Genomic DNA, 14381 nt, shown 5'->3' with positions numbered 1-14381 from the left:
AGCACACAAAAATTGTTTTTAACTTACAGTCTGCTAACAAAACGAACGTTTTGCCCTTAGATGACTTAATAAATTCAGCAAACCATTTTTGTACATATACATTTAGTCTCTGTTTCAGTTCACATATAAATATATATTAAAATCACCAACACTTTGAAATAACCGTGCATCATAAAATCCTAGTGATTGTAATATATTTATAATAACTTTTGCCTATGACTAACAATTTTGCAATCTTTCTAAATCTCTATACGACCTTCTTTACAGCTTTAACATATTTAATATCATCACATTGTGAAACCTTTAACCAATAATTAATCACATTTACAATTCCTATAATTAGTAATGGTATTCTACCAAGTTCTCTATACATAAAATTGTTCTCAGTTTGGGTTCTAACACCCAGTATTTCTTTACAGAACTTTGAATAAACTCTTTCTAACTAAATGCTATCTTGTAGACCCAAAACATCACAACCATATTTTAAAGCAAGATATATTTATTTATCAAACAAAGATAAATACTTACGTTTTCATACCAGGAAATTTAACTAGGTCTGAATTAAGCTTGTAAAAAGTCTTCATAGCTTGTCCTGACCAAGTGTCAAACGTTGTGCTAAATGACCCACAAGTGCTAAATACTATTCCTAGATAAGTAAATTTATTCACTAACTCAAGCCCTTGATACAAAAAAAAAGTGAATTTCGTCTAATGTTTCAGGCTTTTAAAAAAATATTACCTTTGTTTTATTTGCATTTACACTAATATTTATGTGAAAAAAACGTTCTATCTATAACAGTCATCTTTTAACAGCAACAGCTTATTTTGTAACTCACTTTCTGATTATGATAAAATAGACTGCCCTAAATACGTTTCCTTTTTGAAAAAAAAGACTACACCTATTTTAAAAACTCGGATAGTTGTGTCATTTCCAATGAAGAATGTATTCAAGTTGTACGAAGGCCATGTCAAACAACAATGATATATGATTATATTTATGTAAACAACAACATGACTTAACTTATGTAATATGCAAACAAATATCAAAGAAATTGTTATTGCATCCATTACACCCATAACTTAAAAGGGTTGAATTTTTATATTATGAGCACGACGTTTTGAATCATTTCACTTAAAAGGTTTGTCTTATATCATGAAAAAGAAATAAGTAGTTTATAATGACGACATATACAAATAAAATGGATCCAACCAGCAACAAATGTAATCGCTATTTCTTATATTCAATAGTTTAATGATTAATTGTACATTAAAACGTAGCCCAATCATTTCTTGGCTGTTGACTTTCTTTTACCGGGGGATGTACGGAGTTGGCTGGAGTGTATCTTGTCTTCCATTTGAATGTTCTCATCACTGCATCAATTGAATTTATCCATATTTTGTCAACATTTTGTGAAACATGGGGGTTGACTCCGTCTCTTAGGTGGGTTCCCACTGCCGATCAGATCAACTCGATCATCCCGATCACCCAAATTCCCCGATCAGGCCCGACCATGCTCGACTAAAGGCGAATACACGACTTCTTCTCGACCTCTTGTCGATCACACACGATTTCCACACGATTATTCACGACTCCTTCACGACGTCAACCCGACCACCTTTCCGATTTCCGCTCGATCATCCCGACCTTTACACGATCCCTACACGATCTCAACTCGACCTACTGGATCTCTGCTCGATCGGTGTCAGATCTTTCCCCGACCCGATCGTCATAGTCGTACTCGAGTCGTAGAAGGTCGTGAACAGTCGTGTACCAAAACTTTTAGAATAAAAACTTCAAACAGTGTTGATCATTATCACTTCATCCTGAAACTTCATGGTATATGTTGTGTCCAGCATAGTATACATATTTATGGAGATTGAGCAGTTGCAGATGTGGGCCAGATGGTTAGAGCTCCAGAGAGACAGGGCCATTGCAGTGCTAGAGTTGGAACAAGAGGAAGAGGCTGAGGGTCGTAGGCATAGACGTAGGCGACAAATGCGCAGGAAAATATGGATGAAGCAGTGGCTTGCACGACGACCCCTGTATGGGCATTATGAGCAACTGCTACAGGAGCTAAACAGGGAAGACCCAAAAGGATACAAAAATTTCCTAAGGGTAGACGCTGATATGTTTGGGGAGCTTGTTGATCGCATATCACCCAGAATTCAGAAAAAGAACACCAACTTCAGGTAAATCATGGGTTTGATCCCCATCATTTTCACGTATTTCTGAAATAATTAGTCATCTAGTTACTTTTCCAACCAATTGACATCAACAGCTCTGTGCAATTGTCACTAATATTTAAGAAATTTTAATACGTTGTATAATAGCAGGCTAGTTATTACTTATCATTGTTCAATCTCTATTTCAGGGAAGCCCTGGAGCCTGGATTGAAGTTGGCGGTCACTCTTCGTCATCTCGCAACTGGAGCCTCGTATTCAGACTTGATGTACTCATTCCGAGTGGGAAGTAACACAATAAGTAAATTCGTCCCTGAAGTTTTGGATGCTATAATACAGGAGTACTCTGAAGAGGTTTTGCCAGACGTCGTCACTGCTGAACAATGGCAGCAGATTGCAGATGACTTCCGAACCAAGTGGAATTTTCCTCATGTCTGCGGGGCTCTTGATGGTAAGCACGTGAGGATAAAGAACCCGAAGAACTCTGGATCTCTGTTCTATAACTATAAAGGCTTCTTTTCCATAATACTACTCGCACTCGTAGACGCAAACTACAAATTCATCTGGGTAAGCGTTGGTGCTAATGGCAGTGCATCCGATGCCCAGCTATTCAATAACACTGAACTCAGAACCATGCTAGAAGAAAACAACCTTGGTTTGCCTGACCCTGATCCACTGCCTGGCGATGACATGAACACCCCATACTTCCTCATTGGAGATGACGCCTTCCCGTTGAGAACTTGGATGATGAAGCCATACTCCAGACGCAACTTGACCAACGAGGAGCGCATATTCAATTACAGGTTAGACAATCTTTTGAATTACTATTGGCAAAATAGCTATGCATTTAATCAGAAATTTGTTCTTATAAACCATCACCATCCTTTCATTTTAGGTTGTCCAGGGCTAGACGAGTGGTAGAAAACGCCTTCGGTCTTCTCGCTATGCGGTTTCAGTGCCTACTTGGCTGCTTGAACCAGATGCCCGAAACCGTTGACTTGATTATTCTTGCATGTGTCACACTGCATAACCTTATCAGCATACGGTACCCTGCCATTGCAAGACTGGCCGTCGACCAAGAGGACGAGCATAACCAATTAGTACCTGGTGAATGGCGCCAAGGAAGACAGTTGGCTGATGGTGATCGGACCCATGGAAGAAATGTGGTGACATCCGCTGGGGTCAGTCAGAGGAACTACATTAAACACTACTTCAACTCCCGAGCTGGTTCAGTTGAGTGGCAACAGAATATGATTTAGTGTGTTAGTTACTTTGGAAAGATATTTTGATGAAGTGTATAACCTATATGATGCGAGTATGCACAAGTTATGTAGTTATTAAAGTGATTTCCGATATGTTTAAGTATATTATAGTAAGTCATCTTCTATTTGGATATGATAGTTTCCATGATATGTTTGTTAATGGAGGAAATAAGCTTCAAGTATACATGTATATACAATAGAGTTGATTGTTTGTTTCTTGATTTTATGCCCTTTTTCGAAGTATTTCAATCATATCACGGTGGTGAGTTAACTTAGAACATGACCTAAGTCGGCAACAAGAAATAGCCACATACCAGTAATTTACAACTTTCATTTATAGTTCACCCTAGTTTCTGAGCCAATCACCGTCCAGAGATTTTTCAAATTTCTGCTCGAATATGTTCCATATAAGAACACTTCTGCACAAATAAGTTCGTATTATAACTAGGTCAGCAGACATGGCGCGCGCCAAATAGCAAGCCCAGCCTACTGTCTGGAACGACAGAAGTGTCGATTCAAAATGACGTCACTTCTGCTTTATCAAGCGGTAGTTACGTCATTTTGAATCGATAACGACTTATCCAAGTTACCGTTCAACCAATTGGCGCGCTGTATACGGATGGCGTGATTTTCCCCCGATCACATGACTTTAATTGAAGGCACAGGAATGATAGTGGGCGGGGTTAACTATAAGTCGGTCATAGTTCATATAATGGAAAAATAAACAAACTTAATACGGCGCTTCGCTTCGCTCGCTTGTATTAAATTTGGTTATTTTTCCATTATATGAACTATAACCTACACGTATAGGACAAGTTGCGGTAGCAGACATCTCTTCATAAGGTCGAACGTTTTAACTACCAGAACACAACGCTCACTTTTAATTGATTGATTAATTGTTTAGGGGCTGAAGAAAAATATTAAATTTTAGAATACATGTATTCTTAAGTAATTGCTACCAGCATGACCAGCCTTGTTTTGTTATAACAATACACATTTAAGTTCAACTTTTAATACTGACAGAAACCTACATAATAACAGGGTTATTTTGCCTTATGCCAAAAGTAAGCTAATTAAGTTTCTAAGTAAGATAAATTGCTATCCAAACAAATTTTACGAACAGTTTACATTGATTTACTTAAGAAGACTCAACAGTCAACAGTAATATTTATCAAGAATGAGGCTATTTAACCTTTATTCAAAGTAAAAACCAAAACGTCGAAAAACTAAATTCACAATGCACATAAACTTGAGTAAAATCACATCATCAAATCACTTGGCTGGTTCAACCATTTTCCAGTTACTTTGTTCAGTCCTTGGGTGCGTCATGCATCTCCTGGGTTAGGATGGGGGAACTATTTGGTGTCGAGACCATATCCATAGCCTGGCGGATGATAGATGCAGTCGTGGTTGGGGTTTCTATGGCGGGTGTAATGGACCTGTAAGCACATGTAGGCTGTTGCAAGATTGCCTGCACATTTGGTGGTTGCAGGTGAGTAAAACTTTTCAGCAGTGGTGTAAGATGGGCTGGTGGTGCAGATGCAGCTATATTGGTAGCTAGCTGAAAATCCTGCTGCATGTGATCCTGTTGCTGAAACTGATTCTGCTGCCATGCTGAGCCGAACGCCGCTGATATGGGAGCCTGTCTTCTGTATATAGATGATGTAGGAGCGGGAGGGACAGGCATGGCAAAAACTGGATCTGCTATCTGTTGACCTACATGCCCTGCTGCCTCTTGGGTGGCTAGTCGTCTCTTCTCCTCTTGGCTTTCCTCCGCAAGGTCCAGAGCCAGCCTTGTTGCACGTGTGACAAACACATTCATTCTCTGCTGGTCCATTTGGCGCATCAAATACACCAAAAACTGGCCAGTGTGTGCTGCTGGATCTTGCGCAACTGTGATGGCACCACGCACGGACTCCAACTCGGACGTCAATGAGGACAGTACACGCGCTGCTTTGGGACGGCAACCAGATACTGCTGATGTAGAGGGTGCTGACGAATCGGAGGCGGCGTCATCATCCTCTGTCTCCTCCAAGACAAGTTCCTTTCTCTTCTCCGCAAACTGCAAATATAGAAAGTACACAGAATAAATACAGACTTTTAAGAAGGTGCCCCGATGGCAGAGAGGTTAACGCCTTGGACTGCGAATCCTGTGTCATGTGTTGGCTTGAGTTTGAATCCCGGCTCTGAAATGAACTTTTCAGAAATGTTGTATGGTATTTCTCTTGCACAAGACTTAAAACATAGGTCCACATATGGCCTTGTATAATAGAGATATGGCCTTAGCTGTCGTTAAATCCGAGTCAAACTTAGGCAAAAAAACTGAACTCCCTTTTATACCATTAAAATTTAGAAATAATTTAATGCTTGATTACGTATATTTCTTTTAAGTGTATACACATGATTTATACAGGATTTTTATTACTACATGTACTTACTTTGGATCCCCTCTGAGTTCGCAGCTGTACCAGATAAGGGCGCAGGAATTCAAAGTTGTCCAAAATCCACTGTTGCCTTGCTGTGCGCTCTCCAGCACCAGATCCAGATTTGTTGGTAAGCTTAATTAGTTTCGAATACTGTGTTCTCATATTCGTGTACCAGATTGACGACAGGTCTCCAGGTTTGAGGCCCAACTCTGCCTCTTTCGCGGCCCATGTACTGTTCTTCTTCTCCTTATACTTGAATCCTGCGGATGATTTGTCGAAGAGGAACGAGTTCTCTCTTAACCACGCTACAAGGTCATCTTCTTCATCTTGCGTGAGTGTACGATGTAGTGTCTTCCGGGGCCTGATATCAGTCTGTAAACATTAAAAGTATACTTATGAATAACAAGGAAACTTCCAATTATGTTTGTTATTTTGCGCCTAAAATATTGCCGAAAAAAACATATACATGTAGAGTACTAATTGTAAAAATACATGACAAACATAGCAGTGTGTTATGATAAAATAAACAAATTATGCATTATATCCTTATAAACACTTGACACACAAAATATAAGTCTAATGACAGTTGTTTGTTCGTATTCGAAGGGAAAGCAAAATCAAAAGCTTAGTACCTCTATCTCAGGAGAAGTCGGACGTTCTTCTACTTGCTCTTTTCTGGTTTGCTCGGCAGAAGAGTCAGTAGGGGGTATAGGCGACTCATTACTCTCTTCCTGGGTGGGTTCCACGATTTCAGGCTGAGGCGCAGCAACTGCACATTTACTCGCAATTGTACTGCCTATCGGCCTTTTGCCTTTTCTCGGCATCTTTAGTTTGTAGTAGAAATGGCTTGGCTGAAGATGTTTTAACAGATATTGGTTTGCTAAAGATGTTATATCTTCAGCGTCCAAACAACTTATGAGACACTGGTCAGCACGCTTTTCTTGCTTTAGTCACGTGAGCTCGTGTATGGTCGAACAGTGATCGGGGTTTGATCGTGTGCGGTCGTGTGTGGTCGTGGAGTAGTCGGGTAGCAGTCTTGATAATCTGGACAAGAGATCGAACAGAGATCTACTTAATCGGGATGCGATCGTATATTACTCGAGTAGAAGTCGAGAAGATCGGTTACAGATCGGGTAAAAGATGTCAATCCGACCAAACAAGATCGCTACACGATTGTTTCTCGATTAACTCGATCTTCAACTCGATCAATACACGATCGCTTCCCGAGCTCTTCTCGACCGCTTGGCTACACGATCGCTACACGAATTTTTTTGACATGTCAAAAAAATTCGGGTAGAAAGCCCGAGCGATGCCGACCAAGGTAGACCTCCCCGACCACTCCCGATCAATCATGCCGACCTACCCAGACAAGTACCCGATCGCTTGATCGGGCTTGATCGAGTTGATCTGATCGGCAGTGGGAGCCCAGCTTTACAGGGGGACAATGGATACTTTGGACGTTTCACCATGACAGCCAACCTAGAATATAAATTTAAAATTTTAAAATCGATCAAATGGATGAATATGCATTCATTTAATGAAAGAAATATCAATTGGAATAAAAGTTCAATGTTGAATGCATTATCGTCACAGTTGAGAGAGTAGTTCAAACTACAATTACATTGCTTGTTTTCCGATCCATTTCATCATACTATTGCTGTACTGTAATTTTTGTATACGAACTGAATAAAATATGATTAAACTAAATAAAGCATGTTATGAGAAGAATTCACGTTGACGACAGCAAATATAAAATTCACGTTAACAACAGCTTTTCTTGAAATATCGATATTCATTACAAGAACAAAATAAATTTTACAAACAATTCGTTCAATGAATGAAATGAGTAAATTAACATTTTAACACATGTATGAGTTGTTTAATATTACTCATTACTAAGAAATGCATACAAAACAAAGACTCACGGCGCACACAGCGTTGCATCGTTCTACAAAATCCCGTCGAATCGAAATTTTGGCCAAGGATTCAATCGTTATAATACAAGCAAATCCAAAATATTTCAAACTTGTAGAAACAGTAAATAGCATAGTCTTTTATCAGCTAAGAAATATTTTCTTATCTTTTCTCTCAAAAAAGTTGTTTAGAAATAACTGTCACTTTCTTGCTTGTTTACATCGGTTTTGAACCGTGGAGACACATGTGAGAAACCCGTTGAAGTCACGTGATTCCTCACCCTGTTATACTCCAGTGAAAATAAAAAATGGGGGAAAATGCACAGAAATAATTTTTGTGGATTTGTGTCATATCAGGCACCTCATTTAATATTCTAAAAAATATAGAACAATCACATGGTGCAAAATGTTATTTTGGGGGTAAAATGTTCGAAAAATGAAATAAAAGGAATTCTGGAATTTGCCAATAACTGTGTCTAATTGTGTAATACAGTTACCAGAATTACTGTATTTAAGAGTTATTGTATTACAGTGTAATATACCTTAAGTATAGAAACTACGTTATTTTGTGAAATCAATAACTGAACAATTATGGTTACAGAAATGACATGAACAATATAGAAGAAGAAAAAAACTTTATTATGCAAACAAATCTGACCAGATCCATAGCATAACAAAATTAACAACAAAGTGTAATAATATACTGGTATAGCAAGATGTCATCTGGCATAGTAAGTTTACATAATATATTCAAATAGCAATATGAAACTTATATACTTGAAGGAAAAATTTCATGTCGGGAGAGACAACATGTATTCGATTCAATTCATATAGGTAAAAGCACGTCAGTCATATACTAAATGGCGTCGTATTTCAAAAGCCTTAAAAGTAAATGTGGCAAGATTTTTTAATTCGACTGAACTTCCACTATTTATCAATTGCATAAACTTGGGTTACGCCAAAAGTATTTGTTTATATATTTTTTCCTGATATCTTTATAACTATATCGCATTCCAGAACAAAATGAAATTCATCTCCCAATACCCCTCATTTTATACATTTGCGTTCGTAATATGGTAAACTTTCTGGTCTACGCCACCTTCCGGTTTCCACAGCTAACCTGTGTGACGACAATCGTAATCTAGATAGAGCTTTTCTGTATTTTGGTATGTTTACTATGTTGAGGTAGTCGCTAAACTTAAAACTGCAAATAGTTCTGTAAAACATTGACCTAGATGATTCATGTAAAGTTGCATTTAGATTTTGGACGAAATTGTCTTGCAGTCTTTGTTTAACTAGCAGTAAAATAATTTAGTACTCCCTACTCCTTGGTTTAACAAAACCCTAACTGGGAAAGTATTACTTGCACTTTCGAAGCTTAATTTATTTTGTTAGGATTTACATCAAGTGAATTCTTTAACATATTATACGCGTATTTAATGTATTGGTTATCTCCACACATACACAGTTTTAACCAATACTTAATAATAGTATAATATCTTCCATTTATTAGATTAAATATTCCTGTTTCACCATAAATAAAGTCATTTTGCGTTGATATTTTAACGCCAAGCAACCTTTTGCAAAATGCTAAATGAGTGCGCTCAACCTGAGATCCAGTATTGAATCCCCATACTTCACCTGAATAGTTGAAAATTGGAGTTATAAGTTTATCAAAAAAGATCAAGAATGTGTTCTGGTGAAATATCGGTGAACTTATATAAGTACTTATTCAATTTAAAAATAGCCTTAAGTGCTTGGCCTCCTAGCATTTTATCAGTTTCATTGAATGAACCTCTTGTGGTGAATAAAACTCCAAGGTATTTGAATTTATTACAATTTCTATTTCTTCATTCTTATATTTGAAAGATAAATTTTGTGGTAGTCTACCGCTTTTTTGAAAACCCATAACTTTAGTTTTTTTTAATATTTACAGTCAGCTTCCATCTATCACAATAATCAGATATAACATATAATGAATTCTGTAGTTCCTGTGCGCTTTTTGCGAACACTATAATATAGTCCGTGTACAATAACACAAATAATTTTAAATCTCCTAATTCGATACCTTGCAATCTTTGTAGAAAAAATGTCTCTTCTATGTCATTAAGATACATACTAAATTAAAAGGGAGAAAGGCTTTTACCTTGACGTACCCCTAAATCACATGTGAAAGAATAACTTAGGTTATCGCACATTTTGATTTTTGACTTAACATTCTTATACATAGATTTGATTACATTGAGTATGTTACCCCTCACCCCATATTTAAGTAATTTAACAGTGCAACTCAACACGGACTCAAACATAAAGCTGATGCGCGCTCATGCTTTGGTCGTATAACAAAGAGAGCAGGTTACAATATCACAAATTCCTCTTCATCAGCAATTTAATAAATTGAACTTTTCCAACACAATAACATTGAATTTGCATTTATAAACCACATAATTATATACATGCATTATGATGTACCAGTTATGATACTTACTTAGCAAAGTAACAAAAAGGTTTCAAACGAGTAGGCGAAAGGACTTAGTCCTCAGATATTTCATCTTTGATCAATAGGCTTTGAAGATTGCAAAGGGCAGAAAGCTCCCGCATTTTCTTGTCCATTTTTGGAAAGAGTTTATGTTCGGTAACATCTATTTAATCCTTTTGATGGCACTCTCGACATGAATGTGAAGTGAAGCAATGTGACTTGGCTCAATTGTCTCTTGAGCTGACAATTGCATTCTACCTTTCATAAAAGCAAACCACAGCGTCACTAAACTTATCCATTACAATGGAATTTATAACTGGCAATGTATGTTTTTATCACAAATTGACTTTTTCTAACATATCGCTGATTGTTGTTGTTTCCCTCAATAATCAATTGTTGCCCGCTGCTACCTTCGTCAGGCATAATTATTGGTTATCCTTGGTGTTTTGGGCGACAACATCAGAATTCAAGGGAGATCGTTCGTACGGCTTAATTTCTGAATACAGAAAGGAGTCGGCACTTAAAGAACACGTCAATTTCAACAACAGTCATAGGCGAGTCATCGCTTATTTACACGTTAGTCTACTTCAATATTTCTTATCAAATGCCTTTATGTTCATATTAAAGATAAATATGTAAATGTCATTACAACTGAATAACCAAGTCGTAAACTGTTGTCTCCATTACATTTCGCTCACATTCAGTCGCCAAGGTACCAACATGTGACGGAGTTTGCATTGCCGAATTCGACTCCAGGCATTTGCCAATTTAACCACATCAAATAAAATTATATGGATACCATATGTTCATAAAATGAACATTTCCTTAAAAAAAAGCCAACAATGTTTATACTTAATTGTGATCATAACGAAAGTCTGTTTTTTCCCCAGTATAACAACACTGACACTTCACCAAATATATCCACTGACCTACATGTACTAGCTGATAAGCCCTCTTGCTATCTTTATACCTTTAACATCTAAGAAAACTTTGATTAGGACAACATTTTGCTGACAGACACAGTTTATACATCAAAAATATTTCCATTCGTATTGATAACTAAAGTCAATTGTTTTTAATAAAGATAATAAATCGAAACGATATCTTTAAAGCTTGACCACAACTTGCCGTTCACAGTTTCAAATGTATTCAATTTCATTGAATCCTATGTGTTAACATTATAGCGATGGACGTGCTAGTTTGTAACCTGGGAATAGGTATTGTCCTTGCGCTAATGTAGTGAACTGGAACTACTTAATATTCCGTATACCCCTGCTACAAATGATTTCTATATAAACGGCTTTCTATTATAATCCACCAAGATCAAATACACAGGCTGCAATTAAGATATGTCTAGCGCAGTAGTATTGATATTCATGTTTTAAACATTTAATAGAAGTTACAACAAGAAAGACCATTGATGCAAAGCATCAAAGGGCGCCGTTTAATAGTTTATGCATTTGTTATGTGTTGAAAAACAAGGAATGTCAAGGCCAACAAGCATAAATGAGATTTTATGCAAACATAAAATTATTTATGGAATTGTTCAAACATTAATTTAGTGGTATTTAACCATGTCAGCATCCTGCATAAATTATTGCCTCAGCCAATCACCTTTGAGTTTTATCTCATGTGGCTCTGAACAGCCAATTGTAGCCATTACTGATATATTTTTAGCGTGGGCGTGAGCCTCGGCATTTTATTTTAGTTTTCATATAATACATGAAACGTTTGTACCTTTCACGGTTATTTACTTATGTCATTTATAGATGTTTGCTATACTTCACGGTTTGGACTAAACATGTCAGGGTGGCGACTCTGTTTTATAGCGAAGTTTTGTGCGGAAATGGCAACAAACCAAATCGGCTGTTTACGGGATCACGTGACTCAAGATGGCAGCGCCCAGTGTCGCAATTTAGATACTACATCTACAAGTCTTCAAGAATTCTTCTGTCATTATTGTGATTTGGTACCCAATACGGACTTATATGGGCCTCATTACGTGCTATGCTTGGAGTTTTCCTGGTGCTTAGTTCAAACAATGGATAATATGAACACGGTGTATGATTTCAGCCCTTATTACTCTCGTGCTGGTCATTAACCCATGTTAACCAAGAATACGTTGCTCAGCATATTTCTGATTTGGACTTATTGTTTAACATTGGACTATAACATGCGCGTGTCTCCAGTCATTCTACATAAAGGATTCAGGACCTGTTCAGTTGATGCATTCTACCATTTCGCTTTGGACGATTGCCACTTTTCCGTCATATGCTCTCTTCGCTTCGCCAGCATCCCCATGCTGCTGTGGTCGCTGCCCTGTGTCCATTCGATTTTTCTTGAAAAGATATGAAGTTTTTTTCCATATTCTAGCACGTTCTGTGCTTCTAATATTATCATAATTTTTGTGTGGCTTAGTTTACACGCCACATTTTCCTTTACGTACCATGGTTTAGTTATCACACCATGTGTATTTTTTACGGCTTGGCTTAGTTTACACGCCATGTCCCATTACTTACCATGGTTTAGTCATCACACAGTGTGTATTATTTACGGCTTGGCTTAGTTAACACGCCATGTCCCATTACTTACCATGGTTTAGTTATCACACCATGTGTATTATTTACGGCTTGGCTTAGTTTACACGCCATGTCTCCGTACTTACCATGGTTTAGTTATCACACCATGTGTATTATTTACGGCTTGGCTTAGTTTACACGCCATGTCCCATTACTTACCATGGTTTAGTTAACACACCATGCGTATTATTTACGGCCTGGCTTAGTTTACACGCCATGTCCGATTACTCACCATGGTTTAGTTATCACACCATGCGTATTATTTACGGCTTGGCTTATTTTACAAGCCATGTCCCATTACTCACCATGGTTTAGTTATCACACCATGTGTATTATTTACGGCTTGGCTTAGTTTACACGCCATGTCCCATTACTCACCATGGTTTAGTTATCACACCATGTGTATTATTTACGGCTTGGCTTAGTTTACACGCCATGTCTTATTACTTACCATGGTTTAGTTATCACACCATGTATATTATTTACGGCTTGGCTTAGTTTACACGCCATGTCCCATTGCTTACCATGGTTTAGTTATCACACCATGTGTATTATTTACGGCTTGGCTTAGTTTACACGCCATGTCCAATTGCTTACCATGGTTTAGTTATCACACCATGTGTATTATTTACGGCTTTGCTTAGTATACACGCCATGTCCCATTACTTAGCATGCATGCAAAAATGGCATTATAGTTTGCACACGTTGTGAACTACATTATTAACTTGTTAGCTTTGCTGTTTCTATCATTGAATTTGTTTTATCTCTACACCATGTGTACTACTGTATTAACGGTTTGCCTTTGTAAACGCATATTGTCTTCGCATTTATCATGTCTTCGTTACCTCACGAGTACTAAGTCTACTATGTTTACTAAAAGACTGCATTAGTTAACACGCCCGGATCCATCCTTTGCCATAATTAGGTTTACACTATATGCACTACATGATTTATGGCATGGTTAAGTAATCGAGCTCCGTTCCATCGTTGATTTAGTTATACACACCATTTGATATGACCTTTATTCTTAATTATGACTCGGCTAAGTTAAGTTGTAGCATAATTTTTCTTTGGTTTCATTAATACACGCCATGGGTACTACCAGTGCTTACAGCTTGGCTTTATTTACACACCTTGCTATTCAAAAAATCAAACAAAATGTACTTGGGGTACATGGTTCAGATTATACTTCAAGTGTTTCTCAACTATTTAAATATGACTCGCACTAATGACAGTCAATTTACGCCCTTGGTTATGATTTCAGACGTCTTTACCTTTTACCAATGTTTGGGTTAATCATTAGTTTATGAATCCCAACACTCTATTATAATTAAATTTGGGAACCCTCGTTGGTGGTATCCCTTTCTCAATATTAAACTTTCCTGTTCCTTTCAGATGACACCTGCTGACAATAAAAGACAGGCACCTTCGGAATCTTTTTGCCATAGATACAAACAGGGGAAACAGCCTTCTGTTCACATGATTGCACAGCCCCAATACACACGGACTGTTACCCATGCCACTACCACCTGCAATGCTGGC

At 37.5% G+C, this 14381-nt stretch overlaps 2 protein-coding genes across 2 annotated transcripts; one reads left to right on the top strand and one right to left on the bottom strand.

Annotated features, from left to right (window-relative positions):
* The first annotated feature begins 1453 nt into the window (after positions 1 to 1453).
* Positions 1454 to 3795, top strand: LOC128209209 (putative nuclease HARBI1). Its single transcript, XM_052913148.1, has 3 exons — positions 1454 to 2189; positions 2372 to 2983; positions 3076 to 3795. Exons 1-3 carry the CDS (start codon positions 1834 to 1836, stop codon positions 3437 to 3439), a joined length of 1332 nt encoding a protein of 443 aa, XP_052769108.1. The 5' UTR covers positions 1454 to 1833; the 3' UTR covers positions 3440 to 3795.
* Positions 3796 to 4251: 456 nt separating this feature from the next.
* Positions 4252 to 7291, bottom strand: LOC128209210 (uncharacterized). Its single transcript, XM_052913149.1, has 3 exons — positions 6501 to 7291; positions 5881 to 6240; positions 4252 to 5504 (listed from the first exon to the last, which is right to left on the bottom strand). Exons 1-3 carry the CDS (start codon positions 6690 to 6692, stop codon positions 4752 to 4754), a joined length of 1305 nt encoding a protein of 434 aa, XP_052769109.1. The 5' UTR covers positions 6693 to 7291; the 3' UTR covers positions 4252 to 4751.
* Between the last annotated feature and the right edge of the window lie 7090 nt (positions 7292 to 14381).

Source organism: Mya arenaria, chromosome 11 (assembly GCF_026914265.1).
Source record: "Mya arenaria isolate MELC-2E11 chromosome 11, ASM2691426v1".
Taxonomy (NCBI): Eukaryota; Metazoa; Mollusca; class Bivalvia; order Myida; family Myidae; genus Mya; species Mya arenaria.
This window is presented reverse-complemented; position numbering and strand designations above follow the sequence as displayed.